Below are 25234 nucleotides of genomic sequence, written 5' to 3' on the forward strand. Positions count from 1 at the left end.
TCTGTGGGGGGAAGCGAGGAGAAAGGGAGGCAGATTGTAAGCATCACGACTATAGGAGGACTCTCTGTTCCTTTCATCTGCATATCGTCTGAGTATTATCGACAATAGAGTTCTAGTTTTAGGAGGCCTGTCAGCGTTTAAATAGGGTTTAGTTGTGGTTAAACGCCAGTGGGAAACGTTGCCGTTTGTTTCGAAGCGTTGGAGACTCTGTTGTTGTTGCTTTGAAAAGTTTTAATGAAGATCGCAAAAGGAAGTCAACACAGGTGGCGTTACTAGCGTTAAATAGATGGCGACTTTACGAAGACTGTGGATAGATATAAAGTGGATATTTAACATATTTGCGTGAAGAAGGATGCGCTGATTATCGTAGCAAAAAAACCAAAAAAACCGAGAGAATCCGTCATCGGTGTTTGCAGCTGAGCTACCTGCGTTATTATTGGGGGTTGGGATGTTTTGGGAGGTCGTCGTCACCATTAGAGGCTTAACCAAAACGTTAAGTTAGTACGCTGCTGAGTGAGCACCCCCCCTCCCTGTTTTGGTGTCGTTGAGATGGGACACAGAAATGCACCGCGACGGAACTATGGTTCAGGTGGAGGAATTTGAGACGAGCTGTAAGAGTAGCCAGCTCGCTAGTTAAATCACTAGTCGTCAGATTGGTTACTCGCTAGCAAGCAGATTGACAACCCCATACCCTCTAACGCTAACAGGCTATCAGCTGTCTTTGTGTGGACAACACAGTGCGACTCGATGGAAGCGTACAGTAGCATGCTAACAAAGCAATGCTTTGTTGTTGGATAGGGGGCAGCTGGCACCAACACACAGGCATCAAAGCAAGAATATTGCTTAGCTAAGACTCGAGGGGTTTGGGGTGGTCCAGACACCGTTGTGTGTGTGTGAACTTAAACGAAGAGAAGACAACTGCAAGAGACCCTGAAGGCAACCTGATGACACTGGACAACATGAAGTCGGAGAGAGGTAAGCAACACACACAAATGTAGGGAGGACTTGATGGTCAGTGTGTGGGCAAACTGAATTCCCAGCTTTAGTGTCCTGACAGTACCTGTCCCCCTGAGAGGAGAATCAGGCCAGGGAATTATGTAACAGCTGGTCATCCTGGGCACTGGTTATGTGACAAAGCCTGACCCTAGTCAACGAGGACATGTCCATATAACACACTGTGCTAGTTTTTTACACGAATGTCAGCTGTTTATTTTCCCAATTTCATCTGCACCAATATATAACCTGCACGATCCACCCATGCCAAATGCTGTTCCCCTTTCCAGTAGTTCTTGTTTTGACAGCACAAGGCTGCTGCAAAATGTTCTTGACATCCACCCTGTTATGGAAATCTGGCTCCTGCCATATGCTCTGCAACCTGTTTACATGTCACTGTATCCGCAGCAAGAGGTAAAACAGGGACAGAAGGGGACACCCTTGTTTGTTTCAATGTGATTATGCTAATGTTATTATGACATTCATTTGTAAAGGGTATTACCTACCTTAATTTGTGCCCAGACATAATTTAACATTAGGTGTACCTTGTTGTATAAGCTAAGTCATTCACTTTATTATCGATTGGTTGTTTGTGATCCAGGGTAACTGCTGACTTGATGTCAACAACACAAGAGCGCCATACTTGGAAGCATTGAAGGGACACTGTTCTCAGATTAGCTGCAGTCAATCATGGATGGTCTCTGTTTTTGGATAGGTTATGGAAATGCTGTGAGTGTTATCTTCCTCAGAGCACAATATGCTTGTAATGGGACTCCACTACACACAGTAAACATGTGCCCTAAATGGCCCCACACTTTTAACCCTAACCTTGCTTTGACTGTAGGCCCTTATATAGAAGCACTGACCCAGACATCTGTGTGATGTGACCCGAGTAAAGGCCACACTGACTGACTGACACTGTACAGTGTAATTATAGCCTAATAATATCACACAGCATGCTGGGTCAGCTGTGAGCATCAACACTCATGTTGTGTGTCGTAGTACTGGTTGGGATAATGACTCCAATTGGGTGATATTGGGATAATTTACAACCGAATATCCAGCCAAAAAGACTGAGATCTGTTGCTCTAAGGCACATTTCTACAGCAAGTCTGTTTTTCACCCCTCATGGATTTTCAGCATGTCAAGTTGGCTCACTCACTTTCATGTTCTAATTATGAAAGCTTGTGCCTTCTCCCTGTTTGACTGGCAGGCACGACAGGGCTATTGTTATTTGGCACATACTGTACTGTTCCATTGGTGCAGATACCATTGCTTATAGCGCACAATCCTTCCTCCTTTTGCCTATCCCCCCCCCCTGCTCTCAGAGAAAGGGACTGCATTGTTGAGAGAGGCTGTTTACTTAGTAGCCTTGGTAGCCTTTGCCACAGAAAAGTCGAGTTGAGCACATAGCCAGCAGTTTCTCTGCTCTGATGCTGGATTGAGGGTTCCTACAAGAGTCTAGCTATATTTGTCTGAAAGGGAGAGCTGAACAAGTCCAGACATGTACATTAAAGACCTGCAGCAAGCATCCCAGGCTGTGACCTCCTGATCAGATGGGTGTGGACAGTCAAGGCTTTGATTGTTGGGGAACTGGTAATGCTCAAATCATACATATGGAATTTTGATTTGACCAGTTCAAATCAAAGTTATTTTTAAAGTGTTTTCTATAATAAACGCCTGATAATTTCTGGAGAATCAGGTCTGGACATTATGTGCAGTTTCCCTTTCACACCTGTAGCACACAACAAGAGATTCACTGTGCTTTATCACTTACTTGATATACCATGTCAAGTAAGATTGGTGGGAAGAGCTTACAGGAGGTTCTGTTAGACACAATGTAAAAACACAGCGGTGACATAGGTGGTTTAAATTTGATCATAAGCAATCTAGTCTGTTGCCATTCCTCAAATTTGTCTAAAAATGTTGTCCTTGGCGTTTACTTACAGAAGTCTGTACATTTTGCCGTCTTTCCAGTTAGGATTTTTCAATGTTTCATTAGTTGGAAACCCTTTATGACAATTGGTATCCAAAGGAGAAGTGGTATCGGATTACGTTTTCCAAGACCTCAACTCCTGATGGAAACAAATACAGTAGTTTTTGCAGCATCTCTTTGTGAGCAATGCCTTTTGTTAAAAAAGGAGAATAGGAGCACTTGTGTTCTACTCACGGGCCTAAACTGACCTCCTTGTATTTTTGTGAGTCGAACTGTGAGTCAGGATAGTTTGTGTGTGTGTGTGGGTGTGACTAGAGAGTGAGTGTAGCAGAGAGTTCCCAAACAGACTGCTATTGGCCCTAATAAGAGCTGCACCGTTGAACCATGTGGCTCAACTGACTTTTTACAGGTCCCATAATGAGCAGCTACGGAAAACTCGGGACCTGTTTACCAGTCGGGGAAAACATGGCTCGTCATATCGGGTTTCAAACTGTTTTCAGCTGAAGTGGGGTAAAGATGTGTTCTTTAAGACAGGGGTTCCCAACCCCCGGTCCGCGGACCGGTACCGGGCCGCGGAGGTGTTACTGCCGGGCCGCGAAATAGCTGTGAGTTTATCGTAATATTTGCAGAATTATAAATATATAAATATTTTATCATAATATTTTTTTCAAAAAGTGTTTAATTTTCGCACCTATACCAGTCATATTATTTCATCCAGTAGCTAGTTACTCTTTCACCAGAAAACCGTTGAAAATGGCTTTTATGATGTTCCGAGGGATTCGGCGGCTCAGCCTAAGGTCTCAGCCTCTTGTGCGCACGAGCATGTTACCGGTGCGCCAAGTAGGAAGAGGAGCGCACAGGAGACAACCGTTTGATTGCAGACTGTTATGTTTATGTGGGGAAATGGTGGTGCATACATTATTTGAGATAGATTTCAAACTCGGACTTCATTTTAAGGACATGTCGGCCAGGGGTGTAGAGGAGCTATTTGTTTAAGCACCGGATTGGCAAAACAGGAGAGTAAACCAGTCTGCCTTGATCTATGAATTAATGTCCGGGACTCTCACGGTATCTGCTGCCCGCAGCTGTTTTATAGAAGGAAACCCTCCTTCACTTCTTGAAATGGCTGCAGCATCAGGAGGCAGCGGGACGTGTACTCGGTAAAGAGCTGTGCCTTTTTACGCACCGCCTCCGCTGTGTTTAACTTAATCAGAACAGTTTAAGAGTAACTGCAGGCTGCTACGTGTTAACCACACACACATCTACACACATCGAACTGCCCGATTACTCCCCCTTTTATTAGTTTTATGAAGGAGATGTCCAGTCAGTCACCAAGGCGCATGATGTGTGTGTGTATGTGCTCTGCTCAGCTCAGCTCTGTGTGTTCGGTGTGTTTGTGTCTGTCCGACAGCGGCATATATGCGGCTGTTCCCAAAATAAATTAGTTTAATCTTAATCTCGATGTAGTGCTAAATGCTGTCGGGAGAGCACCGGAACGAACGACACGATCATAATATCTTCCGAAAACAAATGCCAGTGACACACACACACACACACACACACACACACACACACACACACACACACACACACACACACACACACACACACACACACACACAACACACACACACACACACACACACACACACACACACACACACACACACACACACACACACACACACACACACACACACACACACACACACACACACACACACACACACACACACACCCTGGCGACCGGACATCTCCTTCATAATGCGCCTTCTCCTCGTTTTCCCAGCATTCACTGGATTATCCGTAAATCATACAAACAAAACCAAAACGTTGATTTATCTGTTTTCCCGTTTTGGTTTAAAAACTGAATAACGTCGGTTTTTTGGTTTTCCGAAAAACCAAAAAACAACACCGGTTCTTTTTTAAACTTTGTTAATATGTTTTGGATGCATATTGTTCTAGTATTTGTTCAGGCTGTTACATACAATTAGCCTCTGATGCTACCTGCTGGTGGTGAGTAAATATTAAAATCGGTTAAAATTGACAACCGGTCCGCGATTTTTTTTTAATGTATCTACCGGTCCTTAGCACAATAAAGGTTGGGAACCCCTGCTTTAAGACATCATTTTGTTTTGTTTGTTTGTGTATCACATGCAAATAACTGAAGGAACATTTCACATAAAAAACACTTTGATGGCAATATGATGTCATAGGATGAAATGTATGAACAAAGTGCCTCCTCAACCACATCCCCCCCATCTCTTTCAGAAGCACATTATACAATATACAGAGGGATGAACTCAGAGCTAGTAATGTTGGAGAAACTCAGTCGGCTGGCAGGCCTCGGCGCTGTGATCCTGCTCTTTGTAAAGCATGTTTGTGTGTTTGTATGGTGGTGTTTCCTGTTTGGAGTCATTAGGCCTTTAAGGAAGAGTTGAAAACATGTCCTCCACTCCCACCACCCAACTGCCTTCTGCCGTGCACTCAGCCAGATTACAGCTGCCCTCAAATGTCCCAGCCTAAATTTGCAAAATTCCAGGAAAGGGGAAACTTCCCATAGGATTTAAGAGTTATTTATGGGAATGAACAGGATACAATGAAAATATAGGGGTTATCTACTGGGGGTGTGTTGATTTTGTGAATTTTAAAAAGAAACAAGCATTTTACCAAACCATAAGCATATATAAATCAAAATACATCCATTAATTTGTCAAATATATACATTGTAAAATGTGCCACGTTAGTTTTATTTAGTTTACGTTTTAATTTAACCAATGGGGAAGATAGTTTTTAAAATTTGAGCCGACAATGTAGGTTGTATGCAAACTTTGGCTTTAAAGTGATTAACTAATTTATAAAATAAATGTTTTACAATTTAAGAATGAATGGAAATAGATTAAAACTCCTCAATTAGCGTCCTCAATCAAGCTAGATTCCCCGTAGTAAAAGCTAGCTAGCAGAAATGAGCCGAAGGTATTAGAAAGGTCAAACTTTGTCAATTGCTTTCGGCTGCTATCTGCCGGTTCACTGACATATCATTAAAAAAATGATGACACAATGTAATTAAAACGTACATGAAAACATGTTGTGCTTTGGCTCAGACAGTGTTGTAGTGTTGGCAGTAGTGTCGGCTGCACATGGGAAATGCACTGTGCATGCAGGAGGTTGTCATTTTAATCCTATTAAATGGGATACTGGCAAATTATCTGTACATGTGACGGAACACTGCTGCTGAATGTAGTGCATGGTTACAATGTAATTAAACGGGCATAATTTTAACTACAACATGCCTTAAGACCGTATATATCTTTTTTGTTTATTCCCCTCTAAACACAAATACACTTGTGCTAAACTTCCTGAGCTTAACTTGTACAGCATAGTCTACAACGCTTTGCAACCCAATCCCTGCCACGTGCCATAAACCAGTACAGACTCTCACTCACGAGAGACCAAGATAACTGAGCAACATACACGGCTGCCCTGTGCACCACCTGTCAACTCCATGTTGTCTTTGCCTCCTGTATACTGCTGATTTACCTTCAGGAGGCGGCCATGACAGGTGCTCTCCTGTTTTACTCCTCTCACACAGTTGGGGTCCAGCTGTAAAATTAAGGTTTTTAGTCACATCAAAATAAGCACTGGTTGGGACTGATGCCTCTTTTTGATTCCTAATTTGTCATCACTTATAACATGTCTGACGATTAGAAAGTAGGGATGCTCCGATCGATATGGGCCGATACTCACTCTCTGCCGATCGATCGGTGCTCTATAAAAATGCCGATCATGAGAGCCGATCGCATGACGTAAAATACATGACACTTTTCTCTGTGCGCGGCAAAACAAGCTCGCCAAAATGGCTTCACCGGTCTGGCAGTATTTTAAGGTGTCCGAAAATGACAATAAAATAGCGGTATGCAACGTGTGTGAAGCAGAAATCCTGCAGCTCCACCCGCTGTGACGGACCGGTGAGCAGAGCAACACACACACTAAGAGTTAGACCTTACACACTTAGCTATTGTATCTACCCCTGGAACAAGCTAAACTAGTTATAAATATATTTATTATTCACTGTCGGGTCACTCATTACCGGATCATGAATAATTATGTTGGTTGTTGTTTGTGGAAGTGCCAGTGAATGAGCCCCATTAACTGAGTTTTAAACATCACTTTATATGGAAGATCCCCATAGGCCCCGCCCACTCGATCGGTATCGGCCGATACTGATTCCGGCGATCGTCCCCAAAATTGGCGATCGGAGCATCCCTATTAGAAAGTAAACGCAACAGATGCTTTGACATCCATTACTTTGCTTTTGGTTTGTTTTCTCACCTAAAAAAAATACTGTTTACGCAAACATAATCTTACATTAGGCATTGATTTCATAAACAAGTTTAAGTCCACTTAAGTGTTTGCCCATATTCATTACAACAGCAGTGCCTTTTGCTGACCCAGCTGCACTGAACATGGATATTGGACTCCCCATTGTACCGCGAGATACAGAGCTGCCTTTCGCAATGAATACCAATAGTGGGCAGGCATTCAGCTGTGAATTACTGTCCTGGCCCCCGGAGTAATCAGCCTAAATCAATGCTGTTGTGACAGGTTTCACTGTAAGTAGCCTAGCCACTATATGGGATTGAGTGCCCAGTACTCCCAGTCCAGCAATGCTCTTACATCATGCTGGAACACCAAGCCTACATCGGGTCATGTACACTATTGCGCTCTACGGATACACGCTTAATGCCATTAAAGTGATAGTAATCTGTATCCACACACGCGCACACACACACACACACACACGTAGAAGCAAGTGTACATATTTAGTGCAGCTACTCCATATTAAGGCTCAGTATTAACAGGCTGTACAGGCACACAAAAGTACACAGACTTAGAAATGAAATGGCTAACGCAAAGAGTATCAGCATGGGTCGTATATATCTGCTGCCATGTGAGCCATTGATGTCATTGCTGGTGTGTTCGTCACATCCTCCTGCCCCCATGGCTCCTCCACAGCCAACCAGCAGCCAGCCCTGCAGGAACAGGAAGAGCCATCTGGACCTGGTGGTTTCTCCTGGTAGGGGGGGTGGTGTTGTGGTGAGGACATTGTCTAATCTTTTTGTCTATCCTTTTTGGCTCTACAGAATGTTATTCTTTTAAATGGACATGTAATGAAAGAAAGAAATATGCTCAGCTTCCAGTGGAGTTAGAATCAGAGTATCAACAGTATGAATGTGGCTTCAAAGAAGTCAAAATGGAGCCTATTTTTGTTATTTCTCTCGTATTCAGTTAGTCTTTGGGTATGCGTTCTTTTTCTTGGGTCTAAGATAAAGTATGTAAAATGTGTTTTAGTTCTAAAGTGTAGTATAGGGACTTATTCTCCATGGACTAACATTTTCCGTTGTCCTCAATACTGAATCCTTATTTTTACTCTAGTATCAATCCCTGATGTGACATAAGTAGATCAGTGCATGGGAAACAATATACTAAAACACTTTGAATATGTATTTATCATGATGCTTCCACCATGTCTTATAACTGAGAAACCAAGATGAAAACTTCATGTCACTTTCAGCTTTGAATTTTTTACAAAACAGCATGTCGTGGGATGCGTGATTATTGTCATTCAGCAAGATTTGAAAGCAGGGAAGACCTTGCACAGCCAATTTGGTTTCTCTCTGACCTTGTATTGAATCAGCCTCCCTACTTCTCGCTCCACTGGCCTTCTTTTACTCTTCCCATCTTCCTCACCCCTCCTCCCTGTCCTCTGAGTCACGTTGCATAGACTGTAACACCTCAGCACTTAACACCTCCACCACCACTATCTGCTGATAATACCTTGACAAAAAGCATATTGACAGAAATAGAGCTTGGTTGAATCTAAATCTAAAACACAAGGTTGAAATAGGGTAATGGTAGGACCTGAAAGATTTATCAGTATTGATCGCTGTTTTCTAAATCACAACATTAGCTCCCGGCAGTGTTCATAAAACACAAGAGCAACAGAATTCATTAAAAATTCATGAGGAAATGAAGGAACTAATGCATGTCAGTCACTGATTTCCTACAACTGGTAAACGTTGATATTGACAGACAGTCTAGATTGACTTTGAACAGGCTTTATTCCTTTTCAGCTGTTACGGTAGGTTACCAGACACACACATCTTTGGTTGCAAAGAGTGTTATGCAAGCCAGCACTTCAATCAGGTTCATACACCAGGAAGACACTCAACACACACACACTTCACTGCTTTGTGCTCCCTTGCTGACAATGTAATATGGTCTCAAACAAACTATTCCTAATAAATGTCTGAAAACAGCATGACGCGAAAAACTTTAAAAAATAAGATATCGGGATGACTTGTAGTCCTAATCTGTGCGTTCACACATATTGGGTTTATTACTGATTATGCTAATCAAGAGAAGTCTATTATCAACCAGTTAGTATCCATGGAGAGATATTACCTCGAATGTGATTTTGAATTACCCCTTAAAAGTAATAGAATAATGATTACTTATACAGAAACTCCCGGTCTGTGCTTATGGAAAGTACCTCAGGGGCTCATTGTGGAGGCGTTAAGCACATTGTTTATTAACAAGAGTGTGAGGTGAAGCTAATTTGAGACTCATCACAACTATCCCCTTAACTTTTCTCCTTTATCTCATCGCTTTCAGGCAAACAACCTGCCTCAATATTAATTGAAGCGCTATCTTCCCAAGTATTTCTTCACCCTCACAACAAACAAGCTGACATGAATCCTACTTTCTAAACTAGGTGAATATTCTTTTTTTAAATCTCTTTCACTCAGCTGATTTTTTTAGAGGTTAGGTTTAGGGTTTTGATGTGGAAACATGCTGTTAATGAATGCTGAAGTTCGGGATCAACGAGTTGCAACTGCAAGTTTAACAAGTCCTGACAAAAGAAGACTCTGAATGATGTATGCATGAGGTGCAATATTAATGGGAGGTGAGAAGCACAAAGGACGAGAATGTGAACAAGAGCTGTTTGATGGCCTTTGCGGCAGATGAATCATTCAATACAAGAATAAGCTGAGACTTTGGCCTTGTGAATTACGTTTATACCAGTTACCAAACACCTCCATCTGCCTGTGTCACAACTGACACACTTTTCATTTGGCCCTCGGAGCTACAGTGCTCGGGTTCCTCAATTTGGACTCCCTTTCCAGAAACTGGCACCGGCAGCACAGAGGAGGTCAAATGGCTGTGCATTCATGTTGGACAGGACGACTTGTCCTACTGCCCTAGTACAGTACACACTGCTATACAGTACACAAGATTGATTGTCAGATGTTGTCAGAAAAGGAGATGGGGATTAGCTAAGGAGATAACCCCGTTCATGCACAATTGAGTTTGCCTAAGTGTAAAATAGTCCTTTTTGACTTTGTATTGGCGGTTGAAATTATCATTTATAACAGTTTCGCCTACTTATGTGAGCTTACATTGTAAATAATGTAGGCATGTGCATTCACTATTTTGTGAAGTACCTGAAATTGACATTATTAAGGCTAGATTCAGCTTTTTTGGGTTCTACAGACTGGCTCTACTGGGGTTTTAATAATTCCCACTTTGCCCACCTTGGCGTGACTACACTCGTTCCACTCAACGTTACATAACAGGTGCTAGTTAGACGATGAGTTTGCAAAGGACCACTTCTGTCTGAATAGGAGGCCTAGCTACAGTATGTGCAAATAAGGTCCAAAAGGGCACAACAAAAACGTAAATAACTGCATCTGAAGACAATTTTTATGGCATTTTAGGAAAATTAGGAGGCAGATAAGGAGGAAGAGTTGTGATGAATTGTTATGAACGGGTACCTGTCTCACATACACATCCTCTTTAGCTTAAAGAATGCCTACCCCATTGAGTATTCATGGTTCTTTTTAATATCCGATCCGATAGCCGATCGCGAGAGCCGATCGCATGACGTAAAATTATGACGTAAAATACATTACACTTTTCTCTGTGCGCGGCAAAAAAAGCTCGCCAAAATGGCTTCACCGGTCTAGCAGTATTTTAAGGTGTCCGAAAATGACAATAAAATAGCGGTATGCAACGTGTGTGAAGCAGAAATCCTGCAGCTCCGCCCGCTGTGACGGACCGGTGAGCGGAGCGAAACACACAACAGTTAGACCTAACACACTTAGCTATTTGATCTACCTCTGGAACAAGCTAAACTAGTTATAAATATATTTATTCTTCACTGTCGGGTCACTCATTACTGGATCAGTGAGCTGCATGAGACGATACTGACTGGCTGTCAGGAGAGGGAGAGAGAGAGGGAGAGAGGAAAACATTTCTCCCGTGTTATTATCCAAAGTTAATGTAAACTTGAATAATGTACTTCATTTGAATGTAATAATTATGTTGGTTGTTGTTTGTGGAAGCGCCAGTGAATGAGCCCCATTAACTGAGTTTTAAACATCACTTTAAATGGAAGATCCCCATAGGCCCCGCCCACTCGATCGGATCGGTATCGGCCGATACTGATTCCGGCGATCGGCGATCGGCCCCAAAATTGGCGACCGGAGCATCCCTACCAATCATAACAGAGCCGGCTAGCTAACCAATCAGAGCAGACTGGGCTCTGGTTTCAGACAGAGGGTGAAAAAAGGGGCTGCAGCACAGGCAGTATGAGAAAAATAAAGAGCTTTTTGAACATTTAAAGCATGTAAACCTGTCACAGTAGAGGCACAGAATAAAAAACCTGAACATAAGCCTAATATGTCCCCTTAGCGTGGTTAAAGGTGTGCTTCTCACCGAAACCAGCCGGCATATTGTGTGTGGTTGCATTGAAATCTTTCCTGGCACTCCTTCAACCATAGTTACCTAACCGTGATAGGCTACCATTGTTACCGATCCTTTCATCACACAGAAGTGACCTAATACTGTAAGCAGCACAAGTGATTTAAGGGGGATTTGTGAGCATGAACTCAACAAACTTTACGGCAATCATGAGAGACAAATACAACATATAAAACCTTCTTAGAAAATAAAGAGGATATGTTAACAACCAAGTGAAAGAAGTTCATAGACGTATCACATAACTGCTCTCTTCAATCAGGTCTGATAGCCAGTCAGACAGCCTTAAAATTACTTTTTTCCACATCAGCCGAGATGAGTTTAAGTTTTTATGCCTCAGGATGACTTTTTTTTTCTCAGAGCTTGTTTACCATGTGACCTCACTAGTTTACTCAACTTCTAAACAACAGCTCTCTTCATGGCTAACAATGAAGGGTGTGAGAGAGAGGGCAAGGTGGTTGTGTGAGTCTGGGTCGAGTGTGTGTTTGTTTGCTGGCACTGGGAGAATAACAGCAGCTGAGCTCACAAAACAGAAGAAGGGTTCTCCTCAGCTGGAACTGTAGGCTAATAACGCCTCTCAGCCAATCACAGCCTGTTGCTACGTATGCTGTGAATCTGCCCCTTTGTGTTGCAGAGTGGGAGAGGGACACACACGAACCATAGATCCAAAGAAACGTTATTCAAGTGGGAGGAAACTGGAAAAGTTTAGAGAAAGGCTGACTACAAGTTAATATTGGATGCCATGAGTATACGAACACTTTCTAGTAACAAGTAAAACAGACAAAAGCCAAAGAGAGATATTCTAATTTAAGTAACATTTAAAACCAAGTCTATAAGCAGAGGTAAAACCAGTATTGCTAAATTTAGCGATTCATATTCAATCTGAACCAGTTCTTCCTTAGCAGTGATCCTTACCGTTCTTTCAAGTTTTTCTGGCAAAAACATACCCGTTTCTTGGCAGACCAAGCCAACACTTCCATTGTTTTTTAATGTTGTAACACAAGGCAGACAATAACAGGAAAGGTGAGCTGGCAGTGACGGAAGAATAATGTTTTAAAATGCCATGGAAAAACAGCTGAGCGTTTAATTACTATTGTAATATAGCAGCAATCTTCTGCTGCTTTACCACAACAAAAGAAGGGACATAAACACACTTAAGAAAAAAAAATACACACTTACACAGACAGGCAGACAGACAAACCATGTGCTTTTCATACCAAGTATATGTGACACACACTCGGAGCACAACAGGAGCATTCATTGTCTTCAAAGACTTTCTTGTCAAGCTGCGGCACATTGTCACATTCAAAGGAGCATATTGCCGCAGCTCATTCCTACACAGAGACACTCTTCAATCACCGTGACGGGAATGTTTAACACAATGTCCCTGTTGCCTTAGTAACACCCCCCTCCTCACCACCACCATTTATTCCCTGGTCAACAGTTGTGATCGTTGATCACCGCTCTCCTGAAGTCCCAGGTCAGTGTGCCAGGAGAGGAATGACCAATGAGGCCATTTATATCCTTTGTTTTTACGGCAACACCTGTTTTTATGTCAGGATTAAATCAAAATAAAAGCTTTTCTCTTTTAGTAGCTTCAGGGGGTTATTAAGTTTCTCCTCAGACAAACTTAGCAAAGACTCACATTGTTTATTTAAAGAATCTAAAATCTGTTTTTAGTCACTGAAAATAACTCAAGCAGAATAATCAAATATTAATCTTCTTATTTTTAGCTGGCGACCATCTGACGGCTTAAAAATATATCAGATGTACCTTATTAACATTTATGCAGGTGTCCAAAACCTCTGGGCATCTCTCGCCTTTCTGCAAGTGTCAAAATGGGAAGAACACAACATATGTTTTAAGTCATGACAACACCATTGCTAGACAGCCGAGTACATAAATAGACACTGCAAGACTTCTTCCTGGTTTGTTGTCAAAAATGGCGACTGTAAAATGGTGTTTAAAACCATTACGAGGAACATGACGTCAGAACTATAAGAATCTGAACTTAGGTAAACACCATATTAGTTTGAAGGATTGGCTGGGAAAGTACTAGATGTTAGCATGAAATCTGAAAAGTACAAACACTATGCTTTACCTAAAATAATACTCCTTTCATGTATGAATCTGTAGCAACCACATGACTTGATTTCAGCTCAGGGTGCATCAAGTGTAGATAGATAGATAGGTAGGTAGGTAGATAGATGGATGGATAGATAGATAGATAGATAGATAGATAGGTATATAGATAGATAGGTAGATAGATAGGTAGGTAGGTAGATACTTTATTGATCAGAAGCAGAAGTGTGTTCAGACTTTATAATACAATACTTAAAATACTTAAAGGTAGGGTAGGTAAGTTTGAGAAACCGGCTCGAGATACACTTTTTGTTATATTCCATGGAATGCTCTTAACATCCCGATAGCAATGAATATCTTAAGTGCTTTGACAAAAAATCCATAAATAAATGTAATCTGTGGAAGCCGTAGTACTGTAAAAAGCACGACCAATCATTTTAGCTGGCCCGGCTAAAATAACTGGATGGCCTACCTGCCTGTCAGCCTTCCATCTGTGCACACACTTATCTCATGCCCTCATTGGTCATGTGCGCGTTCGTGTGTGTTGGAGGAGGGGCTCTATAAGGAAGTGGCAGATTTTCTCCGGTTGTGTATTTTCAAATTCTAGCGCACTCGAGCCGGTTTCTCAAACTTACCTACCCTACATTTAAAGTGGAAAAGAGAATTAACAATACAAAAACAAAATATATATATTATATCAGATATAAACAAAACAATATAAAATATTCTGGATAATTAAAATAGAAAGTCAAAAATACAACAGGATCCAAAATACTACAGGTCTTTGATAAGAAAGGAGAAACTCACATTGTTATGACAATTAAAGAATGTTGGACGTATTCTTAAAAAATGTGTCAGCTAAGCTAAGAACCACATTTCCTGAATAGCAGATGAATATCTTGGAACTTATAGAGTTGGCTGCCCTGCATGTACCAGATTGTTCAACAGGGGACTTCTTAGATTCACACATGTCCATGTACACAGAGTGCATTGATGCATACAGTACATACCGAGTGCTCAGATGTTCCTCTCTTCTGTCTTGCATATTTCAGAACAAGCGTGTCTGGAACTAGGCACAATAATACATTTTGTTGGACGATATGCTGTTGTTGTACAGACATAACTCCAATGAAATATATAATTGTCACTTTAAGACCATTTATGCCAAGAACAACCTTGCAAAGGGCCATGAACTTCTCTTGAAAACATTCAGACGTTGGAATAGAAATGTGAAGAAAAATGAAAATGTTCTTTATAAATAAAACAAAGAAACACACAACGAAAACAATAAGTATAATTTTCTCCAGGGCTTTAAAAGAAATATGCAATATCTGTGCATAGAGTGCCACAGTGACGCGTCCTAAAACCCGGAAGTAAGTTAGCATTTTACCACTTCCGTTTCCTTTGACAAAAAAGCAACGCAATTTCTCCATAGGATTTTGGAGCAGCGACCCTGCTGTAGTTCGTTTATAGCATAACGTTAGCATTTTGCTTCTGACGACTAGATTTATGATTCGAAGATTATAAAAGTAGGGTAGACATGTGGATATTATCCGGCTGAACAAAACGTGATCCGTCTCTTAAATGTGTGTCAACCACAGACCTTATTTCCAGCTATTTTCCAAAATCCTATGGAGAAATTGCGTTGCGTTTTTGTCGAAGGAACCGGAAGGAGTTTACTTCCGGGTTTTACACGGCGTCACTGTGCCACTCTATGGCCCAAGTCATTTAAGGTAGGGGGAAACCCTTCTGTTTATTTTGGCATCATGTTGGATAAAATGCTCGTGACATTCTTATGTAAACAAACACACATGGAAGACCACATATTGAGGTCAGCAAAGTATCTAGGTCATGCGCATATATCATACGATAAATCAATAACGATATATGGTAGCAGGCCTCTCGTTGGTTGGAGAGTTGGTTAAGAACGCATACTCTTAAGAAAAATATAAGCAATCGGATGTTTTTCTTCAGATATACCGGCGGAAAGGAATTGCAGATTAGTTGATCTTGCAGATTTGCTGGTTTTCCAAATATAGTCAGACTGCAGAACTGGCTGTGGAACAGAACAAAGACGGCATTGCAAAGAATTCCCCTGGTGGAGAAAAGCAGTGGCCAGAGCTGCTGACACTTCCAATCTGCCACCTGCTTTGCTACCCGGGCGAAATACTTTTGAATACTTTTCACTGGATGTGTGCTTCCATATTCTCGGGATAGCTGCACAGTTGAAATCAAGCAGCCTTCAAAAGCCCAGGCAGGTGGGTTTCAGGGGAGCTCCTTTGTGATTTTTAAATAATCCATGAGCTATTGTGGGAAGAGGATGGTACTCAAAGGGTTAACTTCTAACTTTAGTGCGAAGAAATCAAAGGAGCGAAGTTTGGCATGTGTGTCAGCAAGTAACTTGTGAATGTTGGAACTTTTTTCTCACTATCTTGCAATTACTTTAATCTTACATAGTGTATGACTTGAGGCATTAGCCCCTTTTAACATGGGCGGTGCTGGCAGACACCAACTCGTCAAATACATGTTGTAAGAGCCTTTGAAATCAGAGATAGAGAGGGAGAAAAACAGAAAATGAGAGCGACCAATTTGTGTCTATATTTATCTCACTGGGGGCTGCAGTGAAGAGATTTAGCATGGAAGAACTGTCGGTGTAATCTCCTATTCTGCCTCCGTTTTCATTACAGAGGTGCAGCTGTGTGTCGGTACATGTGTGTGTGTGTTGGAGTGGCACAATCCTTGATGAGAATCTGAAATGTCTCCCAGTGAATTGAGTGTCCCTCTGTTCTTAGGGCAACACTTTGAAAATACAAATATTGCCTCTATAATCGTCGTGAGCTGATTGGAGTATGATGGCACGCTGCGATGCGGCTTTATCAGCTTCATCATATGGTGTTTCTAGTTACTTATTTATCTGATTACTTGCCATGAGGCACACCAATTATGGCAATCAGTTTACTTCTCGCTAGTGCTTTGGACTCATTTTCATCCAACAGAGTCCCACATAACAGAATAAAAAAAAAGAGCTGGTGTTAAATATAGATTTGTTTCTGTTTGTGCTCCCTCTACTTATGCACAGTTCAACAGAAGTGACACCATCTTGTCATCTGTTGAGCAGCTTAGGGAGACATTAGAAGTGCTTTGCTTGTTGCAGATTGCTGCTGAAGCAAAACATGCCGACTAGATGAAGGGTTTTGCATAAATTGAAATTGCTGTTTGGATAGCATGCAGCCCTGTTGTACCACACATGCACTCAGGGCTATTTGCATATGTATTTCCATGCAGGATTCAAGGTCAGGTCATCACAACATCATGATTTCACAATGTGGGTTTGCAGAGAAAACATTTGCTCTGAGCCATTTTCCATCAAGGCTGCTGCTGCTATGTTTAACCTTCACTGTTTGGGAGCATTCAGAAGATAGTCTCCAGCTCCAAAAACATTCCAATTTCTTAAATCATATTAACTTAAAGGTAGGGTAGGTAAGTTTGAGAAACCGGCTCGAGATACACTTTTTGTTATATTCCATGGAATGCTCTTAACATCCCGATAGCAATGAATATCTTAAGTGCTTTGACAAAAAATCCATAAAAAAATGTCATCTGTGGAAGCCGTAGTACTGTAAAAAGTACGACCAATCATGTTAGCTGGCCCGGCTAAAATGATTGGATGGCCTACCTGCCTGTCAGCCTTCCATCTGTGCACAAACTTATCTCGTGCCCTCATTGGTCATGTGCGCGTTCGTGTGTGTTGGAGGAGGGGCTCTGTAAGGAAGTGGCAGATTTTCTCCGGTTGTGTATTTTCAAATTCTAGCGATCTCGAGCCGGTTTCTCAAACTTACCTACCCCACCTTTAAGACCCTAATCTAATGTAATGTAATGTAAAAGACCCAAAATGAGGATTTATTGTTCTTAAATCTTAAAAATCGCCTTGTGTCATTGTTGCTGTGTTGTTTATCATGAAGGAATTGGTCCTGTTATTCAGATCTTTTCATCTCTGCTTATTTTTTTTTTAATTTATTCATCTTAAGAAAATGGCCTGAAGTTAACCCACTGGAGCAGTCAGGGTCTTTAGTGTCATGCTCAGTGGAACTTGAACCGTAACTGTGGACCGTTATTTATTTACTTTCTTCAGTATTTTACTGGAAGAAAGCAGTTACCTCTCTCACTATACATTCTTCAAAGTGTTTATTTTATAGTACAAGTACGTGATTTTGAAACCCCTCTAGTTGGAAATGTATGCCTATAAACTTTGTTTATTGATCTTAGTGTCTCTCAGTCTGCTGGATTTGTTCCTCTGTGCCATTGTCGACTTTTAACATGTTTGTTTACCAAGAAAAAAACCCCCACAGCCAAGTCACGATTTGTTCAGTTTTGTAGTACAATAGTTCAAAGGTTGCTTTAGACAGTTTGTAATATATTTGTACTCCACAATCTTGGTATTGCCAAGTTAGACTTTATGTTTGCCTTCAAGAGCTGTCACAGAAAATCAGAAACGTTCTATTTAGCTGATGCAAATGCAAACTAATTTGCTTAGTTCTTTCTGCAAGGTTTCAAGCGTTGCATGAAATGTGCTCGACAGACAGTAAATGGCTAATAGGACTTCCTGTCTGCCTTTTCTACTAACACTAACAGTGTGTGTGTTCTGTTTGCCCTTTAGACTACTCGTATGTCTTGCCCAATATCTGTGCAGACCTTCTGTGTCTCTCCCTCTGAAATATGTCTCGTCTCTCCCTGGCTGCCGCCCTGCAGTATATTACCTCATATCGTCTGTGTGTGACACTCAGTCTTTGGTAACCAGCGGTCCAGCCATAGGTGAGCTCATCAGTGCGGCGTTCCCGCTGAGACTTTGATCTGCGACTCTTTTATTCTCATCTGCACTGGCTTTTGTCTCAGGTCCTGCAACACAGGCGCATCACTAATGAGGAAGAGCAGCGAGCCCCTCGCTGTGCTCTGCTTCGTTTGAATGAAACATGGTCACAAACAAATGACATACATAGTGAACCGCAGCGGCTGAACAGAGGAGGATGGGAGTGGTGTTTGCCATATGGGCACTTACACAGAATTCAGATTAGCTGTGAGTATATGTGTGAATGTCTGAGTGTGTGTGTGTGTGCAGAGAGAAGAAATAGGGCTGACCATGAAGTGATTTTGTGGCCGTTAGCGGTGGAACGGTATAGGATTTTTATCTTTGATGGGAATAATAGAAAAACAATATTCACATTATGTTGATGTGGTGAGTTTCCATTATGGAGATAGTCATGAATATCTTCATCTGAATGATCTGGACAAAGCTGTCGAGCTCCTTATCATGAGACAGCAAGAGAGCCTGATAAAAAAAGAAATTGTTTTCATTTACAGGGACTCATTTTATTCAAGATCTATGTGCTTAACACTAGGTCGTGTCCTGTAGTGTGCAAAAAAAAAAAGACATAAGGTAAATTAATAATTACAATATATTTAATGCCATTTTCACAGTTTCAAGCATATTTTGATGATTATCAGCATAGTATGTTGGATCACAATTGTTATGGCTAGGACAATCCTGACATGAATTCTTCCCGTCTCATGTCTAGTGGCTGCAGTGCACAGATTAATGGGTCTGCTTATACAAATGTGCGCAAGTCTTTTCCCCCTGTCCGTCTTCCCATCTGTCTCTCTGTGAAAACACACACTGCGTACACTAAAATGTAATCCAGCAACATGTATTCAAACAACAAGAATCAATCACGTTTCGACCAGACTCTGACATGTTCGACTCGTTCGTTTGCCTCTCTTCAATGTTAGATAATGATGAATCACTCCAAAGTGTGTGTCAGACAGTGTGTACCACGGTGTGTTTACTCTAAACACTGCTTGCTACCGAGTTTGACCGCTCCTACTCGTGTCCTGTAGGCCTTTTTCCATCCCACATGACTCTATACTGATCTGTTTGCCTGCAGACACAGAGACAGCTGAGGTGTGTGTGTGTTTATTTGTGTGTGTGTGTATACAGGCCCAACCAGCTGATCTGTAGGCGGGACTCCAGCTGCACTTGGTGCCAGGCGGTCACAGGTCTAATAATAAGACGCCTGACTCCAAATCCAACCTGTTACATAATTCACATCACACATTATCAGGAGATGGAGGAGAGGTCACACGCACATGCAACACATACAGATCAGTTTCCATTGTGTTATAGTTACTTTGGTTTGTAAAGTGCAGGATGTATAAGCAAAGCCTCTTATTTAAATCCCAACCTGATTATGTTTTCCTGATTACAAATATGTGTCCCTGTTTCTCAAGCAGTGCTATAGTTGCTATGGTACTTCTCTAACCAAATGCAATGGGACCAGTGGAGTTTACACACATAGGAGGAAGAAAATAGACAATTTTACATCATGTACACACAGTGCAGACAGAGAAGGCTCGATAACAAATTGCAGAAAAATCCAAAATACATCTCACAGACACTTTAAAATCAAACGGTACAAATATTCTGTAGAGGCAGGAATGGATTGGTCACAGTTGGGTAGGAAAGGGAGGAAGAGCAGGAGGAGGAGGAGGAGGGGAAGCTGAAAGCAGGATTGAACATTGATCCCCGCTTGTGAGGCTTAATGATTGGTAAACAACCCGGATTGTTACATCAATTCCCAAATTATATTGAACTATTTGCACCAGGATTTAAAACATTACAGAGGGAGGTGATTTTAGTTTAAAGCGTTGAGATGAATCAACAACTCCTCTGTGTCTTAAAAATAACACTCGGTTGTTTATTTTGTAACTGTTGTTAATAAAGGAGGAAACTAGTCCTTTGTTTGGAGAATTAGCTTCTGACAGCCTTATCTTTTTATTTTCAAGCAAAGGGTTGCCACTTCTCTTCCTTTGTGTGTCAACCTCCCAGCTTCCATCTAGGCCAGGGGTATTCAACTCAAATTCAACGAGGTCCAGTTAGAGAAAATCTCCCCATGCAAAGGTCCGGAACATCAAAATGTCTAAGTTGCTTTATGAATTAGTGTGATGTATATTGAAGTAGCCTGTAGCTGTATCAACGTCTGCATGTAATCAACAACTGACTGCCAATCAAATAAAGAAAGGACAATTAAAAAACAACAATATTTATTGTCAATTAAAGGTGGGGTAGGTAATTCACTTCAGAAACACTTGTTATATTCCATGGAATGCTCTTAACATCCCGATAGCAATGAATACATTAAATGCTCTGACAATAAATACATAAAAAAATGTCATCTGTGGAAGCCGTGGCGCTGTAAAAAGCACGACCAATCATCTGAGCCGGCCCGGCTAAAATAACTGGATGGCCTACCTGCCTGTCAGCCTTCCATCTGTGCACAAACTTATCTCGTGCTCTCATTGGTCATGTGCGCGTTCGTGTGTGTTGGAGGAGGGGCTCTGTAAGGAAGTCTGAAGGAAGGGGCACATTTTTTTCGGTTGTGTACTTTCAAATTCTAGCGCACTCGAGCTGGTTTCTCCATTCTTACCTACCCCACCTTTAAGATTGAACTATACAGATATACAGTAAAATACTGTGGATATGTGTAGTGTTCCTCTCGGGCTGCATTTAAAAATAAAATAGAGAAAATAAATAAAATAGCTTTTGAAAATGTGTGCATCTTAAAAGTGCTTAATTTTAGATAAATAAAATAAAGTGTAGCAGCAGCTTGAGTTTCCCTTTTTCTTTGTTAACCGTTTCACATCATGACTTAACAGTTTCAGACGATTATAGAACAATATCAGTCTTTACACATCATAACAATTGAACAGTTTTAAAGTTTCTCTTTCTTTCCCTCTTATAGTGCAGTCCCTCACTCACTTTTTTTAATTCAGTGTGAGAATTGAGCTTGAGCTTGTCCTGCCAGGAGTTTAAATCTGGGCTGAAATGGTGTCAGGGCCATTCTCATACACACATGCAGGTGCTCATTGGTTAGCCTGGAACGATATTTAGTTTACATTTTGATCCTGGTGGACTGATCATACTGGGCTCTGAGAGTGCTTATTTGACCTCAGTTCTGACTTGAGAGGGAATGTTTGGTCAAACACTTTGTGTTTTGTCTCATAGTGGCGTTTTGGCACTTTTAATGAGCGCCACGGTCTCTGAATGAGACACACTGGCTCTGTGCTCCCAGTGGGCAGGATGAACATGAATGAGTCCGTCCACTCAGGGTTAAAAGCTCTGTTCTCACTGTCCACTTTCCTCTTCTTGGAGAGCGCCATGTGTAATTATCTGTCTCTCCCTGTCTGCCGCTAACACGCCTGTTCACTCTCCTCTCCGCTTCTCTCTGCCGCTCTCTCGTCTCTTCTTCTGTGTTTCTCTCCCTGTATCGCTCACTGATCTCTTTCCCCCCCTGTCGGCGGCGGTTAAAATAGAATCGCCCCGTCAAAATTGAAATCCCCTATTAATGTATTGATTGTCCGGGTCCGTATAGGTCTGGGTCGGGATCCGGACCGCGGTCCGCCTGTTACTGAACTATGATCTAGGCTGTGTTTTTGTGTGTGTGTGCATGTGTGTGTGTGTGTGTGTAAATGTGTGTGTAAATGTCTAGGCTTCATAGGAATGTTCTCTTCAGTCACGACGCCCTAAAGAATGACAGCTCTCATCTATGGGCTGGGCCCCTTAACCAAAGCATCACTAGTCCTTTGTCCTGCACTGCACGTGTGTGTGTGTGTGTTGCTGTGTGTGTGTATCTGTATGTTTTCGCTGCCTTCACATGTTGGGTGATGGTGTGTCTGTTTATCTCTGTGTCCTCGTGTGTGGTGTTGTTGTTGTATGTGCTTTAGGAGGGGTCTGTGTGTTTCTAGGTTTGCCTTTTCCTAGAAAGCTGCAATCTGACACCCACTGTGCACGCATAATTGGTGCTCTGTGCTCATACGTGTATGTATGTATGTATGTGTGTGTTCAGTGGGGGTAGCCCATGCAGCTCACCATTTCTCAGAGGCTTTTATTCAGCTGCTTCCTCAAACAATCCTTCACGTCCTTCCATTCATCTAGCCATGCTTCCTTTTCTCTTCTGCTCCTTGCCTCAAGCTCAAAACCCCTGATAGGACGGGGGCACGAGGATATACCTAAATCAAATCCAACTTTATTTATATTTCACTTTTCCTACACAAAGGTTACTCAAAGTACTTCTCAAACCAAACACATACACCATTTACAAAAAAGAAAAACAGTACTATCTCCCCCTTCCCAGCTATAACCAGAGTAACACATACAGTAGCTGTGTGGTTCAAAACGACAATTAAAACCAACGCAGGAATGAAGAAAACAGGAATGACATCAGAATAACACTTCACTCATGTAAACTCTGTGACCTTGAATCTCGACCTTTGTCATATTTTTCTGTCTCTAACTCTCTTGTCCTCCTTCACTGCTGGTCTCCTTTGTTCGAGCCTTTTCCGATTGCAGCCTGCAAAGAATAAGGTCCTGAATATAGCTTCCATCTCTTTCACCCTGCGCTTATTCAGCCTACAGCTGGCTAACAGAATCCCCCCCCCCCCCCCCCCCCCCCCCCCCCCTCACATCCCCTCGCCTTCTCATGTTTTGTGTTGGACTCTGCTTCCCTCCACGTGCATCAGCAGCTCAAAGGCATGTAGGAGGAGTTCCCTGAGAGGAATGTGCGTGACTTGCTGGCTGACTGCGATATATACAAACACACATACAGACACACGCACGCATGCACACACACACACACACACACATGCGCGCGCGCGCGCGCGTAGCTCACACTTCTGCAGAGCCAGCTGAGAGGGACTCTGGTGGGAGGAGGACAGGGAGTGTGTGTAAAGTGTTTGTACTTCCAGCTTTATGAGGACATGGTATCCTCAAGATGATTAAAAATGTATAAATATCCCCGTAATTGTGACCTAATATTGGTTTGACTCCAATTTTAAATAAAGCCAAGAGGAGGGTTTGATATTGTAAGGCAGGCTGCTGCTGTATCTCAGTGTTTTTGTGCGCTGTAAAGAAAGAAAGCTGTTATTCTCTGAGCTGCTGTGTATCAGCTGACCTCCTGCGGGATTCTGGGAGTTTTCTCTGGAGATAGAGCGCTAAGACGGGCTCTTCAACCTTCCGCTAAAAATACCCCTACTTTAAATCTAAGCTTCAATTACAACACAAACAGAGCCGGATTTTGTTTTACGTTTTGTGGCAGGAGACAAAGCACAGCTACAATTTAGGAGCATTTTGCTGTTGACCTGATACACAACAGCCCCTAGTGTTCCCCGTGTAAAGACTGACATCAATCAGTCATTATAATGGGTTTTTGTGAATAATAGCGCACAGCGTGAGCTATGATTTGAACATGGCAGCCAGCTGGGTTTTCCATGTTGGTCGTCTTTCTGCCTCCACATAATAGATAAGTTGGCCTTGCTGTTATTCAGAGGGGAAACGCTTGTTCCTGAATGGTTACAGTTGAATTCAGCTCTCTGTCCTGGTCACCGTTTCAGCCCCACCCGACACCACCCTGGAAAAATTGGTGGAGCAGTATGACTCTGCTTTTCTGTTCTTAACTCTCCTCATGAGTTTCTGTTTGCAAGTGTTTTGCCAGTGACGTCACTGACTGCATTGTCTATACTTGTTGTATGCATGTATGTGTGTACTGTTTACGTAGCAACAACCCTCTGCTCAGCTGACATGGGAAGTCTAAATATATTCCTCTGAAGCGGCCAAACTGGAAAAGTTGTGTCATCCTCTGCCTGCCCCCACACCCCTTCTCCAAACAAGTCTTTCCAGCCAACTTTAAATAGCCATATCTGTTCAGCCATTCATGTGCTTATCATGCATTTTATCGCCCCTAGCAACTGTCACAGCGTATCAATCAATCGGTTTTTGCTTATGCAACATCTTCCAGACAAGTGAAATGCACTTCGAAGTACTTTTATAAGCATTTCACTCAAATAAGAATGTCGAAAGCAGTAACATGTTCACAAAATAAAGTAGAACAATGATTATTATTCTAACTTTATGATAATGATAAACGCAAATATGTTGATTAATCACAGTATGATGAATTATAAAGATCATAAATTGATTAGTATAAATCATAAAACCATAGAATTATACAACACTACATAAAAGACAGCCTAAAAAGAGTGGTTTAAAAAAATATATATATATATATTTTCTGCCCCTCTCAGATCCTCTTGAAGGCTGTTTCAGCGACTTGGAGCGTAATGGCGCGTAATGGCTGAAAGGAACATTTTTTACCGTTAAAAGAAAAGTACCAGAGGATCACACACTTTTGAATTTCTGAAAAGTAGTCTAATGCACAGCCATGTAGTGCCTTATAGCTAATAGAAATCAATAGGAAAACTAACAGGTAACCAGAAGCAAGTTAGTAATGAACCCGCTGCTCCGCTACCATTGGTGGATGTTATTTCGACAGAAGCTCACCCTCCTCTCTCTTTTTC

At 41.8% G+C, this 25234-nt stretch overlaps 1 protein-coding gene across 1 annotated transcript in view; it reads left to right on the top strand.

Moving 5' to 3' along the window:
- fam214a (family with sequence similarity 214 member A) overlaps positions 1-25234 on the top strand; it is a 38617-nt gene continuing 13383 nt past the window's right edge. The window contains exon 1 of the mRNA XM_034116545.1: positions 1-975. Within this exon, the coding sequence (XP_033972436.1) occupies positions 945-975 (31 nt within the window). The 5' untranslated portion in view covers positions 1-944. The remainder of the gene's footprint in view (positions 976-25234) is intronic.

This window comes from Trematomus bernacchii, unplaced genomic scaffold (assembly GCF_902827165.1).
Source record: "Trematomus bernacchii unplaced genomic scaffold, fTreBer1.1, whole genome shotgun sequence".
Lineage (NCBI taxonomy): Eukaryota > Metazoa > Chordata > Actinopteri > Perciformes > Nototheniidae > Trematomus > Trematomus bernacchii.